The following is a 14935-nucleotide window of genomic DNA, read 5'->3' on the forward strand; positions in this document are numbered from 1 at the left end:
CACAGGCACACACTTAACCCCTTGATCGCCCTAGATGTTAAACCCAATCCAGCCAGTGTCATTAGAACAGTTACAGTGTTTAATATTACTGACCCTCCCCCCCCCTCCGCATCAGTTAGTGTCATTGTGCTCTGTGATCACAGTCCCAATATAATTTGCTGGTCACCGCCATTCGTAGTACTAAAAAAGAAATGAATAAAAGTTCCAGTATGTATGTGTGTATATAGAGATAGATATTAGTGGTGCCAAAGTTCCTTTGTACTACAGGGTCTTCTTCCATATGGAGTCTTGGGGTCACATCTCACCCACTCAGGGGTGGCAGGTCCCTCGGAACCCCAGCTTCCCATGGTTGCGCTGGCGGCAGTCCTTGAGTTATTGGTGTCCCGGGTGGAAGTAGAATGTGGGCAAAGGCCCAGGAGCAAGCATCCCCCGCCTTTCCCTGCTCAGTCTGTCTCATCTGATTCTGAGCCTGATGCCGCCGGGGGATGTGGCCCATCCAGGGAGGTTTAATATCTTATCCCCTGACCTGGGCGATAGTGAGGATGAGTCCTCTGTGGTCTCAGCAGCGAGTGAAAAAGCTCTGGTGGATGCACTTCTTACTGCTGTGCAGGAGACTCTAAATATGGAGGATGCGGCTGTCAGGGCCACAGATGTGGCTGTGTCCATTTGTACACATAAGTCACCTTGTCCTTTAAGGACCCGGGTGACAGCAAAGTGGAGGCTCTGGCACAGAGCATGTTTACTATGGCTGGGTTGGCATTGCGTCCAGTCTTGGCCTCAGCCCTATTGTCTCAGACCCTAACTGAATGGGCCAGACTTTTGCTCCAAGGTCTGGGTAGTGAGCAGGTTCCCGCTGCTTATGTTGATTTAGCGGATTAGTTGGTCCATGGGCCACAGTATGTTTGTGATGCAGCTCCTGTGCTGTCCAAGCTTTCTATTTCAGCAGTGGTGATTAGACATGTGCTGTGGCTTAACCACTTCAATACAGGGCACTTAAACACCTTCCTGCCCAGACCAATTTTGAGCTTTCAGCGCTGTTGCACTTTGAATGACAATTGCACGGTCATGCCACACTGTACCCAAATGAAATTGTTATCATTTTTTCCCCACAAATAGTTTTCTTTTGGTGGTATTTGACCGCAAGTTTTGAAAAGTTTTTTTTTTTTTTTTTCAGTTTCAAAACTTTGTAAAAAGTACGTTTTCTCCACTGATGGGGCTGCACTGACGGGCACTGATAAGGCGGCACTGATGGGCACTGATGAGGTGGCACCATTGAAGTGGCACTGATGAGGTGGAATTGATTGGCACTGATAGCTGGCACAGATAGTTGGCACAGATGGGCATTGATGTGGCATTGTATTGTACGGATGAATGCCAATCAGTGGCAAACAATGCATGCCAGTGATGCCCATTGTGGGCACTGATTGGCATCCATTGTGGGCACTGACTGGCATCCCTGGTCTAGGGTGGCATACCTGGTGCTCGGCATCGCTGGTGGTCTGGTGGCGTCCCAGTGTGGGCATCCCCATGGGAGGGGGGGCTGCACTGATAATCGATCAACACAGACCCCCCCTGTCAGGGGAGCAGCCGACCGGCTCTCCTCTACTCGCATCTGACGGAAAGCTGATCACCGGCTCTTCCTGTTTACACTGTGATCAGCCGTGATTGGACACGACTGATCTTTACCGAGATTGTAGTTGCGGGGTATCAGACTGACGCACAGAAACGACTATCTCTGCGATGCGCACCCCCTGGGGGCACTCAGCAGCTCAAAATGCTGAGGACGTCATATGACGCCCGGTCAGGATTTTGAAACCACTTTGCCGCCGTCATTCTGCTATAGGGCGGGCGGCAAGTGGTAAAGTATTAGTCGGCAGACCAAGCCTCTAAAAAAGCTCTCATTGGTCTACCCTTTCAAGGCCCCTTTTTGGGGCTACCCTGGATGATCTCATTACGGGTGTCATGGGGTAAGAGTACCTTCCTGCCTCAATCTAGGAAAGGGAAGAGCCTCGTCACATGGGGGCCTTCCTTCTTGGCCCAAACAGATCTCTCAAGTCTTCCCTGGGAATTTCCAAGCAATCTTGGTCTGGTAAGCCTTGAGCAGGCTTCTCCTGATCCACTGACGAGACTCGCCCATTGCTGGGGTGAGGGGCATCTTTGCTGGTTTGCAGATTCATTGACCTCCTTCGTGAGGGGCTTGGGGGTACCAGAGAAGGGGGACAGAATTTGTCCACTTCAGGGGTGGGGGGTGAGGCCTGTGTCTCCTTGTGTGGTTTTAATTCCTGTAAAGGTTCGGGTGATGTCCGAGCTACCCAAGGTCCCCTCGATCCCTGTCCAGGAAATTGGGCTACCTGGGTCTGACTCTGGAGTGAATGCTGACCAGGTTAGTAGTTTTTCTTCTCCAACGTCGGCCCCTTTAGTTATAGTTGGTAAGGTTAAATAAAGACACCAGTCCATTCTGAGTGAGTGTCTACAATTGTCCCTATCCCTGTACATTGCACACTCACACCATTAGCAGTCTTCTTTTAGCGATCCCTAGCCACTCACTCTTTAGTTCGTACCTACATTCATGGAGTCTGGCATGTGGCTCTGCCGGTACGGTCTCTTTTGCCGCCATGGGATTTAAACTTGGTGCTATCGGTTCTCCATAAGCCTCCATTCGAGAATATTTGAGAGATTTCCTTGTATACATTGTCCCAGAAGGTGGCATTCCTGGTGGCTATTACCTTGGCCCACGGGGGTTTCCGAGTTGGTGGCATTATCCTGTCGTAGTCCCTATTTTTTGTACTCCATAGGAATAAAGTAGTTCTTCCTCCCTGTCCGTCTTTTCTGTCCATGGTAGTCTCTGACTTGAATTTGAATGTGTCCTTGTGTCCCAAGCCGGCTCATCCCAAGGAATTTGCTTTGCATACCTTGGATGTGGTTCGTGCAATTCGGGTGTATGCGGAGGTCAGACTCTCTTTTTTTTTTTGGTTACACAGGGACCAAGGAAAGGGCTGGCTGCTTCTTCAGCTACCATCACCAGATAGATCAGACAGACTGTGACTCAGGCCTATTCTAATTAAGGGTCGGGTTCCTCCTTTCCCTGTCACTGTGCATTCTACTCTGGTGCTTAAGTACTTCTTAAACCTTCAGTCATCAAGCATCAATATGACAGGTTTTTATTTCAGATGGGGCTCCTGTGACCTGGTTAGGGCTCTTTTGTTTAGCCTTGGGTTATTTCGCCCACCTCATTTTTCTTTGGCACTGCTTTTGGATGTCCTAATGGTCAAGATTAAGGCAACACTGTGTTAGTCGATGAACGAAAGAGAAAATGGGATTTTTGTACCCGCCGTAAAATCCATTTCTGAGTTCGGACACAGCTCCCACCCCTCTATGGAGTTTTTGATTCTTCTATTACTGCTTGCTACTAAACTGAATACCTAGAGCAGGGAAGGGGTTATATACTGACTGAGGACAACCCATGGGCGTAGCCAGGTTTTCTGCCTAGTCCTAATCCTGCAGAGACCATATAACCCAATGGTCAAGATTAATGTCCGTCGAACTCAGAAATTTATCATACATCACGGGACACAGCCATAGTCCATAGTAGTTACTATGTGGATTATAGGCCACCTTCAGGTGATGGACACTGGCACGCCTTAAGATAAAAAATGCACTCCTTATATAACCCCTCCCATTACTGGGAATATATTTTTTTTTTCCCCGGTGTCTAAGGTGTTGGTCATGAGTGAAGATGTGCTGTGCTGAGCTCCACTGGAGCAATCCTTCCTGGGGCTAGCCATGCAGCCAGATCCAGTGTCTTTTGGGTAAAATTGAATTGTACCCAGGCCTCATGTCGGAAGAAACAAAGTTCTGCCTGTAATCGCTTCTCCTTTTAGAGAGCTGGACCCAGGATCCAGTACTTTTGGTAGTAAGGCCATAAAGTTTTACTGGCGGTGGTGCTATTACAGGTCTAGGATTGTGGGTTTCCTCGCGGATCCCAGAGCTCGTGAAGATTTTACGGAACCCATCATGAAGGGTGAAGATTGGGTCTGTTAGTTTTTACCACAGAAGGCAAGTGGAGTTTTTCTAAGACATTTTTGAATTTTTCTTATGAATGTCTCCTTTAAGTTAGTAAATGTAATGCTTGTGACACCACTGGAGGCTGTATAGAGCGCATGCCTGTGTCCAGAGCAGCAGCTGCCATTTCCTTCAGCCAGCAGCAGACCTCCGGTAAATCTGGAGGGGGTTTTCCTCCCCACTAGACGCCCCCCATGTGTGCTATTTGCTACCCCTCTTCAAGAGGTAGAAGCATTAAAAAAAAAAAAAAACACGAACGGCAAGCCACACTACTCGGTAGCTTCCAGGCTCTCCTCGCCATTTTCTCGCCTCTGTAAGATCCCATAGGCTCCGAGGGCCACGCTCCGTATGGACAAGAGAGTGGAGGGGGCATGAAAGAGGTTGGTGACACAAGCATTCTTTTTGACACGTTTACTATTGCATCAGGCTGAGCTTTAATAGCAGAGGCAGTGGCCGACTATTGCTCAAGCAATGGATGAGGTTTCTTCCGGTAGTACCTCTGCTATATGCATCGGGCTATATTCAGAAGGGGGGAGTTGAAACGCCCCCAAAAAAAGAGAAGCTAAAAGGGTTAAGCTCTGGAAAGCCTACTCTTCAAATGGCATCCTTACCTGAGAGGGGGTGGGGTGAACTGTTTTCAACACTGCAGCCCCTGTTCATTTTTCTCTTTTTTTTTTTTCTCCTCAGCCATGGTAGGTTTTGAAAATAAGTTTTGTGAGTGGTTAAACGCATCCTAGTGTGGTCAAGATGTGACAGGTTCTCTTCCATTTTCCAAAGACCCTCAGACTGAGGAACTAGGAGCAGGAGAAGACGATTTCCTCAGGGGACCATGGTGAGGCTGATGACTCCTCTTCTGAGGTCTCCATTGTGGGAGAGTAAGCTTTCACAATCTGTAAGATTGAAAGGTCTCGGCCTTATCGGTATTATTTCAACGACCACTTGCTTTGCATTCTTTGGTCCATAACTTTATGCAGGGGGTAACTCGGCTTAATCTCTGGTTAGGTAACCCCCGAACATTTGGGACTTGAATTTTGTTTTGTCGGCATTAAAAACAGCCTTTTTTGGGCCGATTAGACTTATTCCCTTGGTCCTTTTTTTGACAAGGAAACAATTTTTTCTAGTATCTGCAGCAAGAAGGGTATCTGTATTGGCTGCTCTTTCTTGTAGAGCCATATTTTTGTTACTCACAAGGATCAAGTAGTATTGTCCTCATTCTAACTTTTTACCATAGGTAGTATCGGGTTTTTATCTAAACTAGGATATTCTGCCATTCTTTTTCCAGAACCCTGTTCTTTGGCAGAAAAATCACTACTTTTTTGATGTGGTGAGCAGTCAATGTCTACTATTGCTCAGATTCGGAGAACGGATGCTTTTATTTGTGTTGCCTGAAAGTCCTAAAGGAGGAAAATCTACTATTCTAAATAGATTTGACAATTAATCATTCAAGCTCATGGTTAAAGAGGTGGGTTTCGCCCTCTCAAATCAAAACGCACTCCTCTGGGCCGTTAGTGCTTCCTGGGCAGTGCATCACCATGGCTCGAATCTGTAAGGCCGCAACTTGGTCTTCAGTCTATACATTTACCAGATTCTATCAAATAGATGTAAAATGAGGATATCATGAGGATATCGCAGCAGGGTACTGCAGGCTGCAGTATTAGTCCTCTAGTCTCTTATTTGCCCTACTTTTTGTTCTCTCCCTCCCTTCAGTTGGCTCTGTGTCCCGTGATGTACAATAAGAAATTATGATTTTTAAAATGGCTTACCTGTAAAATCCCTTTCTTTGAAGTACATCACAGGGCACAGAGGTCCCTCCCTTCTTTGGTATACACGTGTATTTGTTTTGCTACAAAACTGAGATACTCCCAGTAGCAGGAGGGGTTATATAGGGAGTGCACTTTTATCTTGGGGCATGCCAGTGTCCATCACCTGAAGGTGGCCTACAACCCACATAGTATCTACTATGGCTCTGTGTCCCCTGATGTACTTCAAAGAAAAGGATTTTTACAGTTAAGCGGTTTTTAAAAATTCTATTTTTACGGCGAGTACAAAAATCCATTTTTTTTTCTGTTGGATATGTTTTGTAGCAAAAATTTTATTTTTCAAAATTTTCAGTCTTTTTTTCGTTTTTTTTTTATATAAAAATAAAAAAAAACTGTAGTGATAATACCACAAAAAAGCTCTATTTGTGTGAAAAAATTATATACATTTTAAGTGTGCGTGACTGCACACTTACCAGTTAAAGTAGTGCAGTGCTAAATGGCAAAAAATGGCCTGGTCATGAAGGTGGTAAAATCATTCAGCGGTCAAGTGGTTAAGTAGAAGAATGCTTGGGTCACTGTCAGTTTTTTACCTTTTGCAGATTTTCCTTTACTTCCTATCTGGTAAAAAGTTTTCCCCAGAACAGAAAATAAGGGTAAATCTCTCCAAAGGAGCCACAGATTGCAGTAAAACCTGACAGTGTCCAAGTTATTATTATTCTAATTGCTTTGCAAAGTAATTTGCTCTTTCATGGTATTTAGCTAAAATGGACAGTATAAATGATGTAACTTCCTGTTCAAATATAGAATTGTATGTATGTTTTACCATTTGAGTAGTGACTCATGTTGCAGCTTTTTTTCTTTTATAACAGCTTTTATGGTAGATCGCTTTTGGAAAAACAAAGTAGATATTAAAAATATATATATTTTTGACTTTACTAGGCACTCATATGAAAAACCAACTCCAATCCAGGCACAAGCTATTCCTGCAATCATGTCTGGCCGGGATCTAATAGGTATTGCCAAAACCGGAAGTGGAAAAACAATTGCCTTCCTTCTGCCCATGTTTCGACATATTATGGACCAGAGACCTCTTGAAGATGGCGAAGGGCCAATAGGTAGGCAACACAATTTCCTTTAGCAGCCTTTAATTTTAACTTGTTTTGTGTAGATGACTTTAAGCCCCATTTGTCTCTCTATACTAATGTGTCCTTTTGTTGCTAGTAATAAGAATGTGTAATGTTCCTATGTGCCCCTTGCTTCTAGTATACTGTGTTTATGCAAGTTTCTAAATATCATATCTTCTACCCATAAGAGCCATTAACATGGACCTGAACTCAAAGTAAATATTTAACTTCTACAGAACACCTAGAGATGTTAAAGGAGAAGTCCAGCCTGAGCTTTTTAGGCTGGGCTTCTCCTCTGGGTCTCAGGAGTGCAGTTCGTTTTGCACTCTTGTGACCTGTTTTCAGCAGAGCGCGGTCTCAAGTCCTCTCTCGGCTGACGTCACTGCCATCAGTCGAGGCATCGCATCATCCGACTTCCTAAGTCTGGATCCACAAGCTGCATTGATTGATGGCAGTCTTGGCGAGCCACTGAGACGGCCGCTCCCCATCCCTCCATAGCTCGGCGCTCCAGTGAGGACGCAGAAGCAGAGAGGAGAGACACTGACTGACAGTCAGCAGCTCTTCTCTTGTGGATCTGTGAAAATCAAGCCACTGGCTATGTTTGGTGGCTCGGTTCTCAGTGCAGAGATGGTGGGGGACAAATGCAGCTTTGGTCTGATGCTGCATCCACGTGGGTAAGTATGAATCAAACATGATAAAAATACATACTTCTTTGTTATCCCTAAGCAGTATTCTGGAAGATTTTTGTCTTGAGTTCTTTCTGTTGGAAAAAAATAGAAGTGCATTTCCTATGCTTTGAGTCGCGCAGATGTATACTTGCACTATGAGATTTGTTAATGTTTCCACTGTGCTGCTTTACTGTTCATGTGAGGGCTTGGAGAGGAAGCTGTACCTGAGGACCTGCAGAGCCAGGATCTCCTTGTTTGCACATTAATTCTGTGGATCTGTGCTTTTCTCATCATTTACTACTTCTTGATCATTACCTTACCAGGCATTCAAGGCGAAGTCGGGTATCATGACATTAGACACAATAGAGAATAGGGTAATGGAGAATAGATCAGCTGCAAGTAGACCACATCTTTTATTACTTTTTTTTTTTCTTAACACTTATTATCTAAAAAAAAAAAAAAAGTTCTCTTACGTTCTCTGACTAACACAGCTCCTTTATTCTTGACCATCGGGTTGTTACGCCACCTTCAGGAGAGGACTAGCCAGAACATGTTAACATGTACAAAAAACAGAATTTTTTTTTGATCGCCCAATGGGCGATCCTTTCAGTAAGACCCCCACAGCCTGCTTCCTGCAGCCTGCTTTTTTTTCTGCCTAGTGAAGGAGATGGGTCTAGGAACCCTGCAGGCCCATCGGTCTGGGGATTTTTTGCAGAAGTTTTGCCTTTTGCGCAAGATTAAGATCCTGTGAACTGCTATCAACAGCTGGCTGGATGCCCTTATCCTTGTAGTCTCCTCAGCCTGGCCAGCGAGTGTGCAGACCATAGCTATGCTCTGGGTCGGCCACGACATGCCCCTCAGGCTCCAGGGGTGGCCGGCGAGCACAATGCTCTGGGCACACGTATGACTTGGCTACTGATGTCTGAGTCAGTGTGCCGTGGCCAGCAGCCACCCCGTACTGATCAGAGTGGGTCTGTGATGGAATGTCCCCAGCTCGTCCGGATTGGTAAGTACAGCTCTCCCTGCTTCGGTGGGGCTGAGCAGCTGGGCATTCCCTGGGAGGTCAATTCTGGGATCCCTCATCTCCCTCTCTTCTCTTCCCTGTCCCTATCCCCCCCCTGTGAGGGATTCTGCATGGGCTACTGAGCGGTGTGTGCCATATAGATAGGGATCAATGAAGATGTGTTACCATCTCTGTGTCCCAGTCCAACACTGGGTGGCCCTTTATTCCCTGGATGTGGTCAGGGCTATAAAGATCTATTTGCCACGGCTCCCCTTCGGGAGTTAGATTCTCTATTCATTTCGGTAGCTGGTCTGAAAAATAAGTATGGCGGTCTTGTCGACCACCATTTCCAAGTGGATCAGACAGATGTGGTACAGGCCTATGCCTTGAAGGAGCAGATGCCTCCCTTTTCTGCCATGGCCCATTCCACCAGTACAATTGGGGCCTGTTTTTTGCTTCCGACATAGTGTCAGTCACTCTGGTGTGTAGGCGGCGATTTAGTCATCCGCATTTTTACCAAATTCTACAGAGTAGATGTAAGTGCATCGTCTGCCTGCTTTGGCCGCAAAGTTTTTGCGGGCGGCTGTGTAATGTTGCAATTCTACACTCTTTTCTGTTTAAAGAAAACAGTTACCTTTTGAGTATAATGCACTGTTGCATTGTTACCGCAAGTTCAGATGCAGTTAGATAAGGTGGTGTCTCCTCTGTTCGGGAGCACTTCTGATTGTGGGTGAAGTTCTTTTTACGTTGTTTCCCACCCCTTGTTATGATACTGCTTGGGAACGTCCCGATGGTCAAGAATAAAGGAGCTGTCAGTCAGTGAACGTAAGAAAATAGGAGTTTTGTACTTGCCGTAAAATCCTTTTCTCTGGAGTTCGACTGACGCAGCACCCTCCCCTCTTATTGATTACGTTATACTGCTTGTTGACGTACTGAGGCTGCAGGAAGCAGGCTGGGGGGTTGTTACTGAAGGGACGGCCCCTTGGGCAGAACTGGAAAGTTCTGTTTTTTTTTTTTTTTTTACATGTTAGCATGTTCTGCCTAGTCCTCTCCTGAAGGTGGAGTAACAACCCAATGGTCAAGAATAAAGGAACCGTGTCAGTCAGTGAACGTAAGAGAAAAGGATTTTACGGTGAGTACAAAAATCCTATATATTTTTTTTTTTTTTCTCTTAAGCTTGTCTATTGTAGCTATCAGCGGTTGCCATCTTTAGTAGGGCTGCAACTAACAATTATTTTCATAATTGATTAGTTGGCCGATTTTATTGTTTTGATCGGTTAATAGACTTAAAAAAAAAGTGGGTCAAATTTGACATTCATTTTCAACCATAGTGACGGGAAAATTTGGAAATAGAAAACTTCTTGATCAAATGAATTTTCAGACAGTATATGTGGTTTTTGTTTAGAAATGAAGTGAAAATTTCAAACAAAATTCTTTCATTCAGCGAATGTACAAAGATTTTTCATCTGAATATTATCTGAAAATTGATCCGTGGGGCCAGCATAAGGCTCAGTACACACCTATGCAGATTTTGCTTTTGATCTGTTTCTGCAGTGCTTTCTGCTGTGCGTTTTGATTTTTGTGCACGTGATTTTACTGCAATTTGCATTTTTTTTTTTTTTTTTGTGCAGATTAAAAAACAAAAATTGCTGCCAACACACATTACATTCTTTTCTGCAGCTTCTCCATTGAAGTATATTGAACCAAAAAAGCTCAATTTTGTCCCTGACCCTTTCCAAATATGCAGCGGCTGAAAAAAGCACAGATATGAACGTGTCCCATAGGAAACCATGTAAATGAACTGTAGTGCATTTCTGCAAAAAGCACTAAGAAACACATGTGTACCAGGTCTAAGACGTTTAGTAACACAATGCGGTTAAAAAAACGAAAATGAGCCCTTTATAGTACAAAAAAGCAAATCACTAATGGAATGGGTTCATTTTTTTACCGTAGAACAGTGAAAGTAATATTTACAGTAGTGATTATATTTTTGTACAATAAAGGGCTCATTTTAGTTTTTTTTTTTTTTTTTTCTTAACCCCATTATGTTCCTGGCTGATTATTCGATTATGAAAATGGTAATCAATTAATTTCATAATCGGTCAGTTGTCGATTAATCAATTAGTTGTTTCAGCCCTAATCTTTAGCCTGGCTCGAGTGCTGTGGCCAGAACCACTAGACTGGACATTGCAGGTATAGCCCGGAAATTATCTTTGGGCTCTAGGTTTCACTTGGAGCACTTTCCAGACCCTGTACTGATAATTTATCTGCCTTTCCAGCTTTAGAGCTACTGCCATTTCCTCAGCAATTGCCCTGCCTCTAAAGACTCGCTCTGAGTAGGCCGCTTGCTTCTTTGTTTACATTGGTCTCCAGACTGTATGTTTTGGGGATAGCCTGGAAGTGACCTTCAGGCAATGGGTTCTGTGTGGAGAGCTTTTCAAACTCCGTTTTGGTAAAAGTTAGCTGTTAATTTTCCTATCTAGAGCTGCTGGAATTTGCTAAGCAATTACTCTGCCTCTGGGCAGTTGCAGAGACTGAGCTATGTCAATTACATAGGTCTCCAGGCAGCTTTGAAATGCGCTGTTTTTCAATAGTTTCCATTGTATAAGGAATTTGTGAAAGTGAGCGATTGTGTCTTATACTTGGTTGAGGGTTGCATGCTCTTCTTTCTCACCACTCGGCGTTGTAAAAGCATCTCCTTTCTGCTGCTCATTCTTGCTGTTATTGGCCCTTTACCTGTATGGGGAGGATGTTCTGCTAGTGTTGTCTATGCCCAAAGTGGATCTGGCAGTGTCCTCTAATGTGCTTGGCATAAAGAACCCAACTGATAAGTTGGTAACCCTGGCTAGGTACTGTGTTCTCACTGGTGGGTGTCACCTTTTTCATCCCATCTTAAATGTGCCTTTACTATGTCACACCATACCTGATTTGTTAGAATACCATAAAATAAATCTCACCACTGCTGCAGCTGATCCTTTGATTATAGAACACATGCAGCAAATGAATGTAGCTATAAGGGTCCGTTCACACAGGGGCAACACGACTTGTAGGCGACTTGAGTGAGGCAACTTGGACACGACTTGAGTTTAGATCACAGCGCGACTTGGGACGACTTCAACACGACTTCAACACGACTTGTGATGACTTCAACCTGACTTGGGACGACTTACAAAAAACGCATATTTCTTTGTTTCTGTGATAAAATTTTGCAAATTATAATTTTTTTTCCATAAATTTTGGCCACAATTTATACTGCTACATATCTTTGGTAAAAATAACCCAAATTAGTGGATATTATTTGGTCTTTGTGAAAGTTAGAGTCTACAAGCTGTGGTGCGAATCGCACAAAATTGATCACACCTGATGTACTGGTGGCCTCATTTCTTGCGACCCGAACAAGTCAGGAAAGTACAAATACCCCCCCAAATGACCCCTTTTTTGAAAGTAGACATTCCAAGGTATTTACTAAGATGCATGGTGAGGTTTTTGATGTTGTCGTCTTTTTCCCACAATTCTTTGCAAAATGAAGATTTTTTTTTTTTTTTGTTTCTCACAAAATTTTCAATGTAATAGGTTATTTCTCTCACATGGCATGTGTATACCACAAATGACACCCCAAAATACGTTCTGCTACTCCTGAGTATTACGATACCAAATGTGTGAGACTTTTACACAGCCTGGCCACATACAGAGGCCCAATATTGAAATAGCACCATCAGGCGTTCTAGGAGCATAAATTACACATTTCATTTCTCAACCACCTATTACAGTTTTGAAGGCCCTGGAGCACCAGGACAATGGAAATGCCCACAAAGTGACCCCATTTTGGAAAGCTAACACCCCAACGTATAATCTGAGGCATAATGAGTCGTTTGAATGGTTCATTTTTTTTCCAGAAGTTTTGGGAAAATGTGGAAAAAAAATAAACTCATTTTTTTTATAGAAAGTTGTCCATTTATAAGATATTTCCAACACATAGCATGTACATAGCAAAAATGACACCCCAAAATACGTTCTACTACTCCTGAGTATAACGATACCACATGTGAGACTTTTACACAGCCTGACCACATACAGAGGCCCAATATTGAAATGGCAACATCAGGCGTTCTAGGAGCATAAATTACACATCTTATTTCTCAACCACCTATTACAGTTTTGAAGGCCCTGGAGCACCAGGACAATGGAAATGCCCACAAAGTGACCCGAAGTGGCACTGACGACACGTGGCACTGGCAGATGGCGCTGGAGGCGGCTGGGGCTGGCAGATGGGGCTGGCGCTGGCAGATGGGGCTGGCGCTGGCAGATGGGGCTGGCTATTTGCTCTGGCAGGTGGCGCTGGCAGGTGGCACTGGGGCTGGCGGCACTGGGGCTGACGGATGGCAGGTGGCGCTGGCGGCACTGGTGGTGGCAGGTGGCACTGGTGGTGGCAGGTGGCACTAGCGGCACTGGCGCTGACGGATGGCACTGGCAGGTGGCACTGACGGCACTGGCACTGGGGCTGACGGATGGCACTGGCAGGTGGCACTGACGGCACTGGCACTGGGGCTGACGGATGGCACTGGCAGGTGGCACTGACGGCACTGGGGCTGACGGATGGCACTGGCAGGTGGCACTGACGGCACTGGGGCTGACGGCACTGGGGCTGACGGCACTGGGGCTGACGGATGGCACTGGCAGGTGGCACTGGTGCTGGCGGGCGGCACTGGGGCTGGCGGGCGGCACTGGGGCTAACACTGGGGCTGGCGGGCGGCACTGGGGCTGACACTGGCGCTGGCGGGCGGCGATGGGGCTGGCGGGCGGCGCTGGGGCTGGCACTGGGGCTGACACATAGATCGCTCTCCCTCCTCACACGCTGTCTCTGTGTGAGGAGGGAGAGACACGGCAATGGGAGATGATCTCATATGTTTACATATGAGATCATCTCCCATTGGCAGCTGCGATCGCGCTGTGAACGGCCGCTTTGATTGGCCGTTCACGGCGATCTGTATTTGCCTGTCTCCGGGAGACACGGCAAATACAATACTTCCGCGATGCGCGCCCCCGGCGGCGCGCATTGCGGAAGTAAACACCAGGCCGTCCAGGGACGGCCAGGCGAAGGAAGCCGCCCGCTCTAAGGCCGTCATTCGGCTATAGGGCGGGCGGGAGGAGGTTAATGTCGTTTTTAGGCAGTTGAGTTTAGAGGCAAAAAAATTAGTTCAGACGCTGAGTTTAGAGGCATTTCAAGCTCCAAACGCTTCTAAACGCGCTAACTTGCATTTAGCCTCGTTTCGTTTACAGGGGTGTTTTTCATTTTTGCCTATTTTGAAAAATAAAATTTTTTTTTTTTTTTACAACGTTTCTAAACGCAAACATGGCATGATGTAAACGTGGCAAAACGGACGTTTTAAACATGGGTTACTATCTGTCAAGTTAAATCGTTCAGGAGAGGTTGTAAAAAAGTCCCGTGTACTTTAAGGATAAATTCACTTTTTGTAACATAGTACATGATCCAGCCGTATTTATGGTGGAACATGTACCATGTCCCAGCAGCTGCATAATCCCATCTACCTAAACTACCAGTTTTTGACTCTGCCCTTTGTGCACTTATCTGTACTTTGGGCGAGCTCTGTTAGACAACGTTGTTTTGACTGTTCAGATGTCACCATGGTTTGGGTGGATACTGAGCTGTTAGAAATCATTGCTGGCACCGACTCATTTGGAGTATTTGGGTCTAGTCCTTGACACAGCTTAGGCAAATGGGGTTTTTGCCTCAGGAAAACTTCATATTTGGCCTTTTCAGTCCAGGAATTGTCCAACCCTCTGCTTTTGCATGAAAGTCTTACTTTCAGGTAGTTCCATTGCCCATTTTCACTTCAGACCTTTCCAACGCAAATAAAATCATCTTGGGACAGGTCAATCGGGTCCCCCGACAGACCAATTTGTGGGGGACATCAAAGACCAGTTTGTCTGTGGCTTGGAACTTTCAGCGCCTGGACTCGGGAGTGGACTTTATACCTGGAGGATTTTCAGTACCTTCATCATAGATGGAGCATGTTGGATTTGAATCTCCTGACCTCCAGGTACAGAGATTCTATAGCAATGATTGCTTTAGTGGCTCAGTGTACCCATATTAGGTCTTTCCTAGGTGGGAGATATTTTATATCTCCAAGTTTTCTGTATAGAACTACCGTATTTATCGGTGTATAACACGCACCCCAAGTTTAGGAGGGAAATTTATGGGAAAAAACTTACATTTAGGGCGGCACAGTGGTGTAGTGGATAGCACTCTCACCTAGCAGTAAGAGGGGTCGCTGGTTCGAATCCCAACCATGACAC

The 14935-nt window shown here is 45.3% G+C and overlaps 1 protein-coding gene across 1 annotated transcript in view; it reads left to right on the forward strand.

Moving 5' to 3' along the window:
• Positions 1–14935, forward strand: part of DDX46 (DEAD-box helicase 46) — a 416812-nt gene that overhangs the window by 158225 nt on the left and 243652 nt on the right. Inside the window, exon 10 of the mRNA XM_077473955.1 lies at positions 6762–6937. Coding sequence (XP_077330081.1) covers positions 6762–6937 — 176 coding nt within the window. The remainder of the gene's footprint in view (positions 1–6761; positions 6938–14935) is intronic.

The sequence above is a fragment of the Lithobates pipiens genome, unplaced genomic scaffold (genome assembly GCF_037356315.1).
Source record: "Lithobates pipiens isolate NorthernLeopardFrog02 unplaced genomic scaffold, aLitPip1_a1.2 Scaffold_8, whole genome shotgun sequence".
Taxonomy (NCBI): domain Eukaryota; kingdom Metazoa; phylum Chordata; class Amphibia; order Anura; family Ranidae; genus Lithobates; species Lithobates pipiens.